Source organism: Phyllostomus discolor, chromosome 3 (assembly GCF_004126475.2).
Source record: "Phyllostomus discolor isolate MPI-MPIP mPhyDis1 chromosome 3, mPhyDis1.pri.v3, whole genome shotgun sequence".
Lineage (NCBI taxonomy): Eukaryota > Metazoa > Chordata > Mammalia > Chiroptera > Phyllostomidae > Phyllostomus > Phyllostomus discolor.
Window position 1 is genome coordinate 187954015 of NC_040905.2, and position 17333 is coordinate 187971347.

The 17333-nt window shown below is 38.1% G+C and overlaps 1 protein-coding gene across 2 annotated transcripts in view; it reads left to right on the forward strand.

Annotated features, from left to right (window-relative positions):
* INVS (inversin) overlaps positions 1 to 17333 on the forward strand; it is a 132557-nt gene that overhangs the window by 39137 nt on the left and 76087 nt on the right. Inside the window, exon 2 of one of the 2 annotated variants that reach the window (XM_036021971.1) lies at positions 10808 to 10878. The exons of the other annotated variant lie outside the window; for it this stretch is intronic. Within the exon in view, the coding sequence (XP_035877864.1) occupies positions 10873 to 10878 (6 nt within the window). The 5' untranslated portion in view covers positions 10808 to 10872. The remainder of the gene's footprint in view (positions 1 to 10807; positions 10879 to 17333) is intronic. 2 annotated transcript variants of the gene reach the window in all.

A 17333-nucleotide genomic window follows, 5' to 3' on the forward strand; every position in this document is an offset into this window, starting at 1 on the left:
CTGCCCCCTGCAGTCTGTGCCTGTCCCATCAGCCAGCATGATCTTTTAAAGCCCAAATCAAATCATGTTACTTCACTGCTCTAGACCCGCCAAGGGTTTTTAGTCTCAGAGTAAAAGCCCAAGTACTTCCTAGGATTGGTAATACCCTAAATGTTAGGAATCCCCTGTTATCTATATGACCTTATTTCTGACCTTCCCCTTGTTTTCTCTGCATAAGCTACTCTTTGCTCAGTGCAGTTCCTCCTGGAAGCAAAGGATGCTCTTCTTGCCTCACAGTTTCTGCATTTGCTCTTCTCTCTGATAGGAAAACTATGCCAGTGGGAATCTCAGTGTTTAACTCTCTCACCTTTGTTAGTTTTTCCCTCAAAAGTCAGTTTTAATGAAGCCTTCCCTGGCTGTCCTAATAGCCATTTACTTCACACATTTTACTCTCTCTACTCAGCTTTATTGCTTTTACCCTAGCACTTAACACTATCTAAAATACTACGCTTTTACTTATTTACCTTGTTTAGTGACTTTTACCCCACTGGGTATGAACTCCATTGCCTAGAACAGTGTCTTGTACATGATTGGTGATCAAACAATAGTCACTGAAGGAACAAATATACTTCTAAAGTTGAAGCTTTATTAATTTTCCCAGGTGGTCCAGCATTTCTTTCACTGTGCCTGTATTCTCAACTAAAAGTATATGATGACATTCCAGTTTTCTAATATCAGAATATTTTTTAAAAAGAAGAATAGCAGCCCTGGCTGGCGTAGCTCAGTGGACTGAGCGCAGGCTGCGAACCAAAATGTCGCAGGTTCGATTCCCAGTCAGGGCACATGCCTGGGTTGCAGGCCATGACCCCCAGCAACTGCACACTGATGTCTCTCTCTCTCTCTCTCTCTCTCTCTCTCTCTCTCTCCCCCTCTCTCTCTCTCCCTCTCTCCCTCTCTCCCTCCCTTCCCTCTCTAAAAATAAATAAATATTAAAAAAAAGAAGAATAGCTTTGCTTTGCTACCTCTCTTTTTCTGATACAACCCTCCGCCCTCAACCCAGTGACTCTTGCTTGTTCTTCATAGAATACTTCCTCTCTTGGGACCGTATATTTCCTTTTTCTTTTTTTCCTCCTGGTTAAATAGCCACAGACTGTCCATTTGAGCCGATCCTCCTTGGAAAGGGAGTCAGTGCAGCCTAGTGGAGAGCAGCGGCCTGAGCATTTGCATCTCCAGAATGTTTGTATTGACAAATGGCAGTCAGTTATTGACATTTATGTCCCTTGGTGATACCTCAATTGGCTTATCTTTGCTGGTCAAATGCCTTAATTGTTCTGGCCTTTAATTCAGTCAAAGTTGGAGCTAGAGCAGAGAGGGAAGAGAAGGATCAAGTCTAACAGAACATCAAACCGGAGCTAGGAGGCTGCTGGCAACGATCAGCTTGTCATAATGTTATGATTTGTTCATTTTTATACCATTTATTAGCCTTTAGTTGTTGTGCCATTTGGCCTCCAGGGCAGATAAAGTGCTGTCTAATTTGGTAGGTTTGCTTCTGTCAGAGCAGCCTCAACAGGGAAGGTGTTAGCTGCAGTGACAAATAATCAATAGCTGTCGTTGTCATGAGGAACGTGAGCAGTTGGGCCTTTCATCTGGAGGATTAGAGGTCTAATTGGATTGAGAATAGGGAGGGTGGGCTGTTGGGTAACCCTGTCAGCCTTGTGAAGCTGTCAAATGTCGGCCTTATTCATGGTGAAGGGAGTAAGGAACCTTGTGCTCTCAGAACTGGGGAGGAAAGCATGTGAAAGCCTTTTGTACAAAGGAGCGGATCCTGAGGTAGACTCTGCTAACATATGCTTCCTGTTTTATTTAGTTAGATATCCTTTTGGATAATAAATCTGTGTAACTTTAAATGATATCTTCATGCAAAACACACACACATAATACAAATCCAATTGTATTCTGCATTTTTTTTCTATAAAATATCAGTGAGACAGATGTGGTTGATAGTGGTATTCAAATCTTTTATGTACAAATTGACTTTATTAAAATCTTTTAGTAATATGTTATGCTTATTGAAAACCTGCAAGTACAACAAACTTTTTTTCCCCCTGAACCATTTGGGAGTGAATTTCTGACCTGGTGCCTCACAACTGCCAAAATTCCTAGTGTGTATTTTTCTAGAAACAAGGACATTCCTTAACCTTAACACAATATGACCACCAAAATCAAATAATTAGCACAAATACAGAACTACTGTCTAATCCTCAGACTACATTATTATCCCAATAATATCCTTAGGATTAAGTTCAAAAGTCACACATTGCATTTAGCTTTCAAATCTCTTTCGTCTCCTGCAATCTGGAAAAATTTCTAATCTTTCCTCAATTTTAATGGTGTTGACACATTTGAAGATTACAGGCTAGATAAAAGTTCCTCCATTTGGGTTTGTTAGATATGCTCTCATAATCAGATTTATGTTACTCATATTGACAGAGATATAGAAGCTATGATGCTATGTCTTTCTCATTGAATCCTATCAGATGCCACAGAATTTTGATTTTTTCCGTTCCTGGTGATGTTCACTTGCTTACCTGATTAAGGTAGTGTTTCCTTTTCTCTACCGTAGAGGTACTCTTTCATCTTTGTAATTAATAAATATTTGTGGGGAGGTACTTTGAAACTCTGTAAATATCTTATTGTCTATTTTATCTGATATTAACGTAGTCCCTCCCAACTTTCTTAGGATTATTGTTTCAGGCTTAAGTTTTCCATCCTATTACTTTCGACTTATCTGTGTCTTTATTTTTTAAATACACCCCTTGTAGAAGCATAAAGTTGAGTTTTGCTCTTTTTTTTTAACCTAGTCTGACAATGTCTACATTTTAGTTGGAATGTTAGTTCATTTCTATTTAATGAATTATTGATACGGTTGAGTTTCAGTCATCCACTTTCTTTCCTTCTCTGTTTGGCCATGTCTTTTTGTTCCTCCCAACCTGTTTGCCTGCTCTTTTTTGGATTAATCCAACGTTTTAATATTTTATTTTAGTTCCTCTAAAATTTTTAACTATACCTATATATTACTTTTAAGAGGTTGCTTTAGGGCTGACAATATGCATCTTTCTACTTATCACATTGAAATACTACTGTTTCTCATAAAACATAAGTATATCATCCCACTGCCTTCTGGCCTCTGTTGTTTCTGATACACGGTCATTCCTCTTTTTCCCATGCATGTAGTGGTTATTGTTGTAACGAGTTTCTTTCAGTACTTTATTTTTTAGCTTCCATTTTCAGCATTAAAACCAGAAGTAAAAAGCCTATTTCAGATATTGTACTTTTGAGTTCTAAAATTTTACTTGGGTCTTTTTATACTTTTGTTTTCGTTGCTGAGATTTCCTCATCTGTGTGGCCATTACGACCATCTTTTCTCCCATAGCTGCTCTAAAGTCCTGTGTGCTAACTTCAACATCTGGATCATCTTGAAATCTATTTATATGTATTATTTTTTTCCTTAATACTGAATCCTATTTTTCTGTTTCTTTGTATGTGTTGTAATTTTTATTATGCACTCAGAATTTTTAATGATAAATACATTGTAGGGGTTTTTCATTCACTTATCCTTTAAAGGGTGTTGATTTTTTGTTTTATTTTATCTAGCAGTTAAAAATGGCTAATTGTACTGAATCTGTTGCATGTTTATTTTATTTATTTATTTATTTATTTATTTTTTTGGTAGTCTTCAGTTGAATTTCTTGGACTTGTCCATTGTCCACAAAAAAAGTCTATACTTTTAAGGCCTGGCTCTTCTTTCAGTGAAAAGCAAGAGATGTGTACCAAGCCCTCTACCTAGGGGGGACTCAAACTCCAAATTGTATCTCTTTTGTGTTGGGCAGTGGCTGACATCTCCGACAGCTTTCCCACCTTCCGTTTGTTGGTTTCTGCAGACCCCATGCCTGTGCAGGTCAGGGGGCAGCCAAGGATCTGTGAGGACAGCATATGCATAAAAGAGATCTCCCTCTTTTTGGCTCATTTTTCCATCCCTGTTATTGCATCATTGTAATCCAGTCTACCATAATCTATTGTCTAATCAATTTAAGTAGTCTGTTGGTCTTCCCGGTTTGTCTTTTTCCTCTTCAAACCATTCACCATTCAGCAGCCAGGTTTTATTCACTCATTTACTTACTTATCAAATAGTTGATGATCATTCACCCAAAAGACAATACTGTCTAGCAGACGAGCTGTTTTAGCTGTTAGGTTGGCTTGACATGTAGATTCAGCTGGTAAAGAGATCACAAGACGAAGTTTTTAAAGGTAGTATATTATTCATGGCACAGCAAGCATCCTGAGCTTTCTGTTTGCATAGGTTCTCCTTGCCCCAGAGTCCTGCAGGGGTGGCGTGGAGGCAGGTTCGGGTAGATGCTGTACAGGCAGTGGCTCTGTGTCACATCTGAGGAAACTTGAGTTTAGAAAACCCCCAATCTTACATTAGGACTTTGAGCAAACAGGCCCAACCTTTGTTCCCAAGTGAAGCATTATTTTTATCATTCTGGTCAACAAATGAGTCTACCCTCTGACCTGCAGGGAGATATTATCTCTGGCTTCCAAGGCCACTTACTATGCAGATAGCCTTGAAAAGATAGTCCAGTTGCCAGACAAACACTGTGGAGAATGCCTCCCAAGAAGTATAAGGACCAAAGTATAAAGCTTTAGTCAAGCTTTGAGGGTGATTTCAGAGATAACAGAAATGTGTCCATCTGTTCTGCCAAGTCCTTTTATCCCTTCCCTTTCTGTCTGCAAAGGAAATCTCAACTGCATGCTAAATGTAGGCTTAAATTTTAGATTTTTAAGTCTTCCTTCCTACAACAAGACAGAAGGCCGAAAATCAGAATTACCTTGAAAGTCTTGGACTTACACTCCTTTACACTGAACTGGAAAGGTGTGGTCCACAAAGGCATTTTCTGTTTATCATTAGCTATTTATTAATACCCTGAGCAGCTAACCAAAGGGACTGATCAGAAGAGGAAGAGACTAGATATATGTATACCATGATTCTAGCTGCAAAGACCTTATACTCAAGATAAAGAGAATGGCCCTATACTTGAGTAATCTTATAAGACAGTGTTGGTATGCCGTGTTCTTACCAGAAAGTGAGGTTGTAATTGCTTCTTAGGTGGGAGCAATCATCAAGGGAAGCATTTATATGGGAGCATTTCAGTTTCCATTAATAGTATTCTTCCTCTTAGGTGTTGAGAAGCAGTTATTACATCAGCTTTTTTATTCTGACTTCCTTTTGCAAGCCACAAATATGCACTGCACTATTGACAGTGGGGTTTTGCTTGTTCAGGAAGTAGTTTCTCAAAGCCGAGCTAGAGTCTTCCAGGTACTTTACAGGCGCATAATTCCCTGCATTAAAATCCTCCCTGTCTTAAATACTCAAAATAGCTCCTGTTTTTTGTTTTTTTTTTTTTTTACTGAACCTGCCTAATACATGATAGAATTGAAATTTCAGGTGGGCCTTAATGAAACAGTCAAACTTAGACCAGGAACGGGAATGGGGAACAGAATTTCAGGCAGTGGGAAGAGAGTGAACAAAGACTGAGCGGCAGAAACGGCCATGACAGTTTTTAGATGCTGAGGAAGTTGATTACACAAGAGAATGAGAGGTAGCTTTGGATTTTCTATCATAAAAATACCTTTTTTCCCTATATAACTCTAATTATTTTCATTTCCCTTTTACTACTTCATGCTTTCTTTCTTATTCTTCCCATTTTTTTCTCTCCCTGTATCACTTATCTATAGCTTACACCCTCCAGTTTCACAGTGGAATCTATAGACATCACTTACTCATTTGGTGACCTTCAGAACTAAAGAAGTTGCTACATCTCCCAAGTTTTGTCTTTTCCATTGAATATTCCACTATTAGCTCAACAGAGTCATTCTTGAACTTGTCTCTGTTATTGAGCAGACTCATTCATAAATTTAGCCCCCTTGGCCTACCTGGGTTTATTGTGGGCTACCAGAAATCCTCCTCAGATGTGCATGACTGCTCTTGGAAGCTCTGAGCTTTACAGCCCTGTTTACTGTCATCTGATTCCAAGCAGAGCAATATCTCTTATCCATTGGCAGAGGAGAGTTAAGGCTGTGATTGGGAGTTTGAGCATGAAAGTAATGTGATGGGACTGAGGAGGGCCAAGGCAAGGCCTGCTGGAGGTAATGCGGTAGGTATTTCACCATAGCTCTAGGCAAAGTAAATCTCGAGTACAAAACAGTATCTATTTTGGTGAGCCATGGTGGAGAACCTACTGGTTATTTTTGATAAAGTAGGTTGCAAGGAGGCTTTGGGTATTTTGGGGGTTTTTGTAAATTTCATTTTCCTGCCACGCTTTCTGGCATTTATTCTGTGTTTTATACCACCCATTTCCCTGTAGTTGGGCTTGTTAACCATAGTCTGAAGTAACTTTCTCCTTGGCTTTGTGAGAATTTTTTTTCAATTTCCCAAGTTTAATCTATCCGAGAAAAATAAGAATAGGTATTAGGCAGCTATATGTTTCTTATTTTAAAAAGACAATACAGCTTAAGTTATAAAAGCTTAAAAGAGCCTTAAAAGTCATTCTGTGCAGCAGTTTTCAAAGCTTCTTCCTTAGAACAATATTCTCACAAAATGTTGCATGAAAAATGGGTCTCACGGTCAAATTAGTTTGTGAAATACTGCGTGCTCCTTCCTGGAAATTTACTGTGCACAGTAGCCACTTAAAGGCTCTGAGAAGTCATATAGTAAAGAAGCCTGTTTATTTTTTTTATCCAGAATTTCTTTTAATCACTTGATCTCAAAACTTTTTTTTTTAAGCATAAGCTAATAGCATCTTAGGGAAATGGTGGTTTATAAAACCTTTTGCTAAATACTATTTATGGCTTAATTGGATTCTTTTATTTCACAGTTGAGGAGACTGAGGCCCAGAAAATTGTCCTACTCATCACATCTAAAATCATTGCCTTCATTACACAGAGTAGAAGCTGAACAATACTTATAGCCACAGCATTTAATAATGGTAATACAGTTGCACTGGTGATAAATGAAAACACTTTATTATTGCTAGAAAAAGCATTACATGCTAGCAAGAAGTTGTGTAGTTTGCCGCTATTTTAAATTGTTGCAGACTACAGCTCTCTGTTTCATTGGCCTTATAACAATGTCAAATGCTGGTCCCTGGAAATCGGTCAGAGCACTGGGTTTTGCCAAACCAGTTCAAGTCTGTCTAAAGCCATTGGAAAGGGTGTTTCCTGAAGCTTTTTCTTTTCCTTTGACTCTCACAAGATTCGTCAATTCATTCTACTCTAGAAAGTAATAGACCTTCCTCGAAGAAATGCCCATCCTAAGGTGATCACAAGAAACAGGTTTTCCCACACCTGATTATTTTTCTTCCTTCGTTTTGCTGTTTTTTTAGCATACTTCATATTTGATCCCCAGATGGTTTTTTTGCAGAAAATATTATACTCTACATAAGAAACACTGTAGGGATTTTTTACTTTTCAGGACTTCATTTTGGCATCATATTTTTGGTCATTACTATACTTAGCTAAGTCATATTTATTTCTCTACCATCAAAGAGATATCCTAGAATTAAATTCTCGAATTGTGCTTGACCTTTCTGCCTGGCAGTCATTTAAATTAGATAGTACCTCCCGCTGTCTTAAAATACCTGTCATTTGTTAGGAATGCTACCATTGCCAAGAAAAAACCTGACAATGAGAAAGGAATGTGGGATGAAGAAAATGCCCAGTATCTATAATTTTATCATCAAAACTCTGTGTGTAGTTTTTGTTGCTGGAAATAAACATGAATCACGATTGGTGTGGGGGACTCACGATAGTATCAGAAGTTTTTATGGGCACTCTGCTGGTTGCTTGATACAAGCCTGTATCTTGTGCTGTGTTTTCTCAACTGCCTTTGTAAACACCGTAGCCTTAATAGATCATTTTGAAAGAAGCTACCATCCTGCTGAATGCGTTGGTAGCCTCCTTTCAGGTTTCTGACATATCCTTAATCTGATGCTGAGCCTTGTCATCTGGATCAATAGTAAACCAGATAAGATGTCTTCTACTTGTAAGGCTATGGCTATAAAAGGTATTTGAAAAATAAATTCACTTTTTATGTCCATGCCACAAACCTGTGAAGTACTAATTTGTCATTTGTCTCTCCATCTGTCTGTAAACAGTCAGTTAAATTGGTTATTGATAAAGGTGAATTATACTTGAAACAAGAGTAATGTAGAAGTAAACTTCATAATAAATGTCTTAGATTCCTACAAAAAGGTGACGTCTCTTTTTAAAAAAAAGATGGCATAACAACTTTAATCTTTATTTTAGAATAACTCATTTAATGTTGTTTTCTGAATCATCATTAATAATAATATAATTATAAATTATACTTCACAAACTATTTTACATATATTATTTAATCTTCATAATCCCTATGACATAACTATCTCTCTTATAACTTGTAATGCATTTGTTACTCATTCAAAAAGTATTTATTTAATGCCTGCTATATATAAGGCACAGTGCTAGGCACTATATATAGATTCTATATACAAAAAAATCTTGGTGATAATAGAAGAGGTTAGAATTGTAGCATTCTAGTGTTAGAAGGAACTCTGGAATATCATCTTCAAATTTATCATTTTACAGAAACTAAATTCCAGCCAGTTTGCAACTCATGGTCAACCAGCTATTTAGTGGCATTATTTTTTACCTTTAAAATATATCTTTAAAATTTTTTTTGGAAGTTGTGTTTCCCCATGTGTCATATAACAATAATTCTGGCCTTCATAACAGTGATACTTTGAATATTAATTAAGGTGTTATTATGTAGCATTTCACAATTTTAAGTGCTATCTGAGGATAAGAAACATTCCTTGAAGATTAGAGGCAGGAAGAGAGTATATCAAAATGTAAACCATGGTTTGTGAGATGCAGGCTGGTCACTGTTTTCTTCTTTAGATTTCTCTTTATTTTTTAAATGTCTTTAATAAATATGTTACATAAAATTAAGGGTTTTTTCCTCTTTTCTTTTAACTTTATGTTTTAGCATGATTTCGGATTTGTAAGAAAAGTTGTAAGAATGTACAAAGAATTCTCATGTATCCTTTACCCAAATTCCTCATATGTGTACATTTCACCACACATGCTTTACCCTTCTCTCTCAGAATATGTGAGTGTGCAGACACTGTCTTTTAAACCAGTGGTCCCTGGCCTTTTTGGCACCAGGGACTGGTTTCACAGAAGACAATTTTTCCGTGGATGGGGTTGGGGGTGCGGGGTGCTGGGAATGATTCGAGCACATAACATTCAAGTTCACCTTCTGCTGTGTGGCCCAGTCCCTAAGTTGGGGAGCCCTATTTTGAAACCATATGGAGTAAGTCACAGATATGATACTCTTTTGCCCCCAAATCTTTAGTGCATATTTCCTAAAAACCTGGGCATTCTCTTGTATAACTGCAGTTCAATGATCAAAATCAGGCAATTAACATAAACACTATAATCCATGAACCTAATTTAGATTTTGGCAATTTTCTCAGTGATAATGTCGTGTATGTAAAAGAAAATCCAGGGTCAGGCTTTGCATTCAATTGTTACATCTTTTAGTCTTCCTTAATCTGCACCGGTTCCTCAGTCTTGTGTGCGCACGCGTGTGTGTGCATGTGCTGCATGCACAGTTTGTGACACTGACATTCTCTAAGAGTACGGGCAATTACACTGTCTTTCATTCTGGATTTATCTGATGTTTTCTGGTACTTAATTCAGGTTATGCACTTTCGGTAAGAATACCACAGGAGCCATGCTGTGTTCTTCTCGGTGCATTGGTCAGAAAGCTCTTGGTGATGTTAACTTTGATCTCTTGGTATTGTACCGTAACATTACTGTTTTTCCTTTGTGAATAGCTAATTTGAAACCATGGAAATATCCTGATACTTCTCAAGCTTTTATTCACTGGTGTTAGCATCCTTTGACCACTCCCACCTAAATCAGTTATTATGATGGTTGCCAAATGGCAAAAGTTGTTTTTAAAATTACTGCTTGTTCCACATCTAAAACTTGATGTCTAGTTTGATGGAAACAATAAAAATAACCTCTCACATTAAACAAAAAGGCCAAGAAGGAATGGAAGACATTGCACCAAGATGCTAACAGAGTTTACCTTTGGCTTAGGATAGTAGAACTGCATATGACCTTTCTTCTTTATTTCCCCAATTTTCAATAATTTTCCAAATTTTTGAATACGTAATTCATAACTTTTGAATGGCCTTTTTTTTAAAACCCTTACAAAATTAGGCTATTTTTTGTTAAGTATTTTATTTATTTATTTTTAGAAAGGGGGAAGAGAGGGAGAAAGAGAGAAACATCAGTATGTGGTTACCTCACACACGCCCCCTACTGGGGACCTGGCCCACAACCCAGGCATGTGCCCCGACTAGAAATCGAACTGTCTACCATTTGGTTTGCAGGCCGGCGCTCAATCCACTGAGCCACACCAATCAGGTTGAATGGCTTTCTAAAATGCATGTTTGTTTATTTCCAGTTGGCATACCAAAAGCTTGAGGTAGATAGTAAAATGTTGATTTAACAATTGTGATGTGCTTGAACTCTGAACACCTGTTAGAGCAGAATTAAGACACAGCTGTGGCAAACAGGATGGTACCTACCCTGGAACAAGTAACAAAACGACACAACAAAAATAGTATTTGATTTACACATCTTTCTTCCCCACTCCAACCACTAAACCTTGGCGTTATTTTTTACTAACTCAGTTTCCTTTCTCTTCGCTTCAAAGGGAAAGGTACTAGAATGATGGCAAGAAGATGAGAAGCGGTACAAAGTTCAGGGAGTGATTTGTAGATGGAGGTAGGTTATGATATGATTTTTAAAAGATGGTTCTATTTGAGACTAGAAGACTCAATTTGACTCAAGTATTACCACTTCGAGGACCTTGGCTACCATTTTGAAAACACATAATAATTATTAAGTCACATTACTAGTTAGCGCTCAGCATTTAATGAAAACCTTTAATGCATAGCCTAAATGTGGTTCATTAGGAATTTCTGAATTTAATCAAATTTATTTATACATTTATGTGTACATTTATCTTTTCCATTATCTAAGAGATCCCATCCACAGTGTGGAACTGAAGCAGAAAAGGCAATGGGTGGATTCAGTCAGTTGTTTGAAATAGTTCCCCCAAAGGCACATATCTTAGCAGAGTAGATAAAGTGATATTTTTAAACTACATGTTAGTATCAATAAAACTAAGGTACATTGTTGAAAAGCTAGAGGGGGCCAGCCACAAAATTCAGGGTGCTACAAAGGAACCAGGGAATAAACAAGATTTATTGCATTTAGCTTCTGAATTTAACATTAAAACGTGGTTTTTAAAATAACTACTTGCAGGGTAATTCAGAAGGCCGGTAAGGGTCGGTGAGGAGAACAGGCCAGGCAGATTATAATGGACATCATACAGTGACAGCAATGAAGAGCGAATTCTATATTTTTCTGTATCTAAAACAAACATGGTCAAATAAAAAATTGCTTTGTTTACAAAGACTACTTTTACAATGAGAGGAGAGCCATAATAGTATCACAGAAAGAAGCCAGTATTTGTTGAGCCCTTTCTGTGAACCAGTCACTGTGGCTGTTTACCGATGGGAAATCTGAGGCTTCGAGCAATGACATGCTCCCAGTTAACATAGCCAGTGAAGCACCCAGATCTGAATGATTCCAAAATATATTCTCATTTAATTATACCCTACTGCCTCCTCCTCAGTTAACATTTCTGGTTCCACTAAAGCTTGAACTTCATCATGCTAGGAAAATGAATTTTCCTATCAGAAAAAAGGAAATAGATTCAAAAACTGTTACCTTGTAGTTATAAAGTAAAAAATAAACAAATGAGATTACATCAAAACAAAAAGCTTCTGTAGAGCAAAAGAAACCATCAACAAAATGAAAAGGGAATCCACTGTATGGAGAACATACTTGCCAATGATACATCTTATAAGGGGTTAATCTCCAAAATATATAAAGAACTTATATATCTTAATACAAGGAAGACAAACAATCCAAATAAAAAGTGGGCAAAGGACCTGAATAGATACTTCTCCAAAGAGGACATACAGATGGCCAAAAAATATATGAAAAAATGCTCAATGTCACTAATCATCAGGGAGATGCAAATTAAAACCACAATGAGATATTACCTCACACCTATCAGACTGGCTCCAACCAATAAATCAACAAACAAGTGCTAGCCAGGATGTGGAGAAAAGGGAACCCTTGTGTACTGTGAGTCGGAATGCAGACTGGTGCAGCCACTGTGGAAAACAGTATGGAGTTTCCTCAAAAAATTAAAAATGGAACTGCCTTTTGACCCAGTGATCCCACTTCTGGGAATATATTCTAAGAATCCCGAAACACCAATTCAAAAGAATATATGCACTGCTATGTTAATAGCAGCATTACTCACAGTAACCAAGATCTGGAAACAACCCAAGTGACCATCAATGAGTGAGTGGATTTAAAAAGCTGTGGTACATTTACACAGTAGAATACTAAATAACAGTAAAAAGGGAAATCTTAACCTTTGGTGACAGCATGGATGGACCTGGAGATTATTATGCTAAGTGAAATAAGCTAAGAGAAAGACAAATCCTATATAATCTCAATTATATGTAGAATCTGATGAACAAAAGAAACTGACAAATACAAACAGAGGCATAGATGCATGGAACGGACTGACAGCTGTCAGAGGGGAGGGAGGAGGGGTTGTTGGATGAACAAAGGTTAAAGGATTAGCCGAAGAACATACCTGATAACTCATGGACACAGACAACAGTATGGTGATGGCAGAGGGATGGGGGAACCAGGGATGGGAGGAAGGGGAGCAAAGCGGGGAAAATGGAGACATCTGCAATAAAAGTGTCAACAATAAACATAATTTTTAAAAAATGAATTAAAATGTCTCAAATTCCACAAACCCCAAATGAGCAACATCCGGCCTTGGCATGCCCATGCCCCTTGCTAAGCAGCCCCAAGCCTGGCACTAGTGGCAGCTGACCTCTGTTCGCGGCTTGGCCTTTCCTGGGCACCTCCAAGCCCAGCACACACACCAAAAAAAGTAAAAATTATTAGAAATAGTTGTTCTTGAGGCAGCTATATTAAAAATACATTTAGCTTTGAAGTAGCTGTAAAGAGTGGGTCTTCTGCTTCTTTGAATCATGGAGTCAAAGAACATGAAGCTGGATGAGTCACTAGATCATAATCCAGTCCTCTCGTTTTTTGTGTGGTGGACACAGGCTAGCGGAAATTCAGTGGGTGAGGGTCATCTGGCTGAGACCTCTCTGGTGTCACTGCCTCATTTAAATGTTTCAGTACTGCTTCAGAAACCTCAAGGAAGAAGTCTACACTCCTTTCATCATCATCTACTCCTTGCTTCCCTTTTGGCTTCTACTCTGTCCTCCAGCATGCTGATTATTTAAAGCTTTTATTCTAGTCACCTCTTTCTCCCCATCGCTCCCCACCCACATTGCCCCTGCACATTCATTCAGCTTCCTTCCCCCTGAAGCTGGCTTAATCATGTATACACTTTAATGAGCAGCTCGGGTGCTGTTTTCTCCAAGAAGCCTTTACTGGCCCCTTCAAGGTTGGGTTATGTACTGCATCTTCAGAGTTTTTATCACCATTTGTCCTTACATAGGATTTATCTCATGCATTGTGTTACGATAGGGAATGATATTTGCAAATGGCTTTACTCTGTGTTATGGCCAAAGTGAGGCATAGATAGTGTGGGGACTATTGCACTGTGTAATAAGCAGATACAAGAGACTCGATATACCCAACAAAGGTTGGCTTTAGAATTTCTATATGAGAAGAGCTTCCATGGGGACAAATAATTGGAAGGGATAGAAATAAGACCCAAAGCTATCTTTGTTTAGCACTTTACATAAAATTCAGAAAATATCTATTGTCCATATCAAAGAAATGGGGAGGCAGAACAAGACAGACACACAAGGAGACTAAAGTACTCGTGATCCCAAATCAAGATCCAGCACAACTGCCATCTTCTCCATGGATTCTTTCCTGACCTGACTTTCCCCCTCTCACCACTGAAGGCTGAAAGTACATCCTCTATCCTGCCTGCCTCTATGGTTTGTTTTTGTATTTGTTAATGCACTTTCCTTACTGCCCCATTGCTTATACTATATATTATATTGTATATGAGCGTACATCTGTATTTTAATTATTTTTGTAAAGCTTCCAAAACTCTTAGCATATTGTCTGAGTTAGAGTAATTACATAGTAAATAACGAGTAAATCTTGAATGAAGATTGAATTAGGTCCATATTTCTTCATTGTGATACCATTTTGAATCATCTGCAGAGCATGAAGGAAATATTAACTCCAAAGTCTCAGAAATTCTGATTTCATTGACTTGGGATGGAACATGCATTCTTTTCTTTTCTTTTTTTGTGGTTTGTTGGTGGTGGTGATGGTGGTGGTGGTAATTGTTTTTTTTTTTTTAAGCTCTTCAGAGTTGAGAACTCTGACATTAGGTTCTTTGTATAAACAATGATTCTCAAAGTGTGGACTCCTGAACCTAGCAGCACCAGCATTTCCCAGAAGCTTACCTGACATGCAGATCGCTGGACCCCACACCGGAGCTAGTGAATGCAAAGCTCCAGGAAACACTCAGCAGTCTGTGTTTTCAAGCCCTCCAGACAATTCTAATGCATGATAGAAGTTGAGAATTACTGACTTAAGGTAAATGTGTTCCTATCAATAAAATATCAACTATGAGAAACAAAATACATTTTATAATTATCCCCAAAGGTTGTGACAATTTAAAGGACCATTCTAAATAAAAGAGGGCACCTCACAAGCACAAGCATTACAACATTTTATAACTTTTTAAAACATTTACTTTTTTATGAAACATTCTCCATTTAGGGATTAATGTTCATAATATTCTAAATAAAACATGCTATATTAGGCAGGAAATGCACATGAAACCCTGGCTGGTGTGGCTCAGTGGATTGAGCACCGGCCTGCAAACCAAAGGGTTGCGGGTTTGATTCCCAGTCAGGGTACATGCCTGGGGTGCATGAGAGACAACCACACATTGATGTTTCTCTCCCTCTCTTTCTCCCTCCTTTCCCCTCTGTCTAAAAATAAGTAAAATCTTTAAAAAAAAAAAAAAAACAGACAGGAGAAGCACATGAAAAGTCTGGCGCTGGGTAAGGAAGCTTCAGAATCAAGGATACCTTTCCATAGTTTCTTAGACAAAAGCCTGTCAGCCTTTTTTTTGTGGACAGTAACATTTTCTCTTTCTGTTGTGCTGTTTGACTCAGCGCCACTTGATAGCTCTGTCTATTCCTGTGAAAACCAAGTTAGCGGATAGAGCCAAGGTTTGGAGGAGGCATTGGGGAGAAATATTAGAAGAGTTCAGCCACAGAGCAACTAAAGATGTTGCCTTTCCTTCAGTCAAATCCTCTTTGAGAGCCAGGATCGGTTTTAAGCCAGAGAGATGTTCTTGGCTGATGCATTGTCTAGCTGCTCTGCCAGATGGATGAACATCTTAAACTTGAAAAATAACAAATAAAGCTCCTTTTCTGTCTTTGAAATGCCATTCTTAGCCTTTCCCTGGGGAATTATAAAATGGCTTTTAAAAAGTTTTTAAAGATTTGCTTAAGATGGCAGGTTAGTAATGTGATTACCGTCATAGGTTGAGAATGAGACATTTTATCTATAAACACAGCATTTAGGCTTGACAATCGGAAATTTAAGGAAAGAGGGAGGCTGTCTATGACTGGGGAAAGCAGTGCAGATTCCGTTTCATTTCTACAGCCCACTGAAGTCAATGTCATTCAAAAACTTGGTTTTTGGCCCTGGCTGGTGTAGCTCAGTGGATTGAGCAGGACTGCAAACCAAAGCATCGCCGGTTTGATTCCCAGTCAGGGCACGTGCCTGGGTTGCAGGCCAGGTCCCCAGTATGGGGTGTGCTAGAGGCAACCATACATTGATGTTTCACTCCCTCTCTTTCTCCCTCCCTTCCCTATCTCTCTAAAATAAATAAATAAAACCTTTTTAAAAAAACCTGGTTTTTGTAGCTATTTGCCTTCCTATAAAGATTTGTATTAAATAAAAGCCCAAGAAAGCCAAGCACAACTAGGCACCAAAACCAATTTAGACAAGAAAATGATGCAAGTAAATAAGAATAACGTGGAAAGGCCCTTCTCCTTTTCAATCCATTTATACTCTGTATTTGATATGCTAGTAGTACCTCATGGTCTAGATAAAAGAACAATAATACAATGCTAGATTGCATTGTGCTGAGCTATTTATGTGGATATTTGCATTATATTTACATTTTAGTTAGGATGTGGAGGTTCACTTTTCCAGTTTTATGTGCTTTCATTTATGTCAGGAATTGCTGTCTTTGGATAAAACAGTTGAAGCAACTATTAATATTGATGACTCATAACCCTGTATCTTGAATCTAGCCATTTCTTCTAGCCTTCAGACCCATACATATACTTTTTTTCCCAGACATCCATATATAGATTTCCCTCACATGCCTCAAACTCCACATTAAAAGAAACAACAACTCATAAATCTTTATCTTCCACCCCTGTTTTTTCTTCCATCTTTACAGTTTGGGGCACCATTTTCCATCTTCTACTCATTCCAGAGTTCTCGTGTATATTCCACTAACCTGTCTCCTTATTTCCATTCAGCTCTTCTGGGTTGCTATAGTAACCCCCCAACTAGTCTCCCAGCCTAAAGATTTGATCCCTTTAAACCAATACTTCACATCGTCTCCACATATTTTCTAAAAACACTGATCCACTCGTGTCATTTCCTTCTGAGGCTCTTTGTTGGCTCTCCATTACCCATAGATTAAATTTGAGACTTGACCATGCTGTGTGAGGTTCTCCATTTTCTAGCCCCCTAGTCATATTTTCCACTTCTTCATACCCTGCGTTTCATATTACAATAATGTAGAATTCTTTTCAGGATCAGAGATTTGGTTTTACCCTACAAGCTAAAAAGTTAGTCCTTTTTCTGTTGCGTGGAAGCTGACAATAAACATGAGATCCAGAATCAGAGACTATTCACAGGAGTAGTCTCTGTTTCTTACTACTTTTTTTCCTCTTTTTACTACTGTTAGCACAAAGCAAAAACCTATATGTTTACATTGGTTTCCTTTGCCCCCAAGAACCATGGGGAAGGTGCAAAAGGCCCAGATGGACACTGCACACACAGTAGGTTTTATCATAGCTGAGGAACATTGACCTTTAGGACTCTAC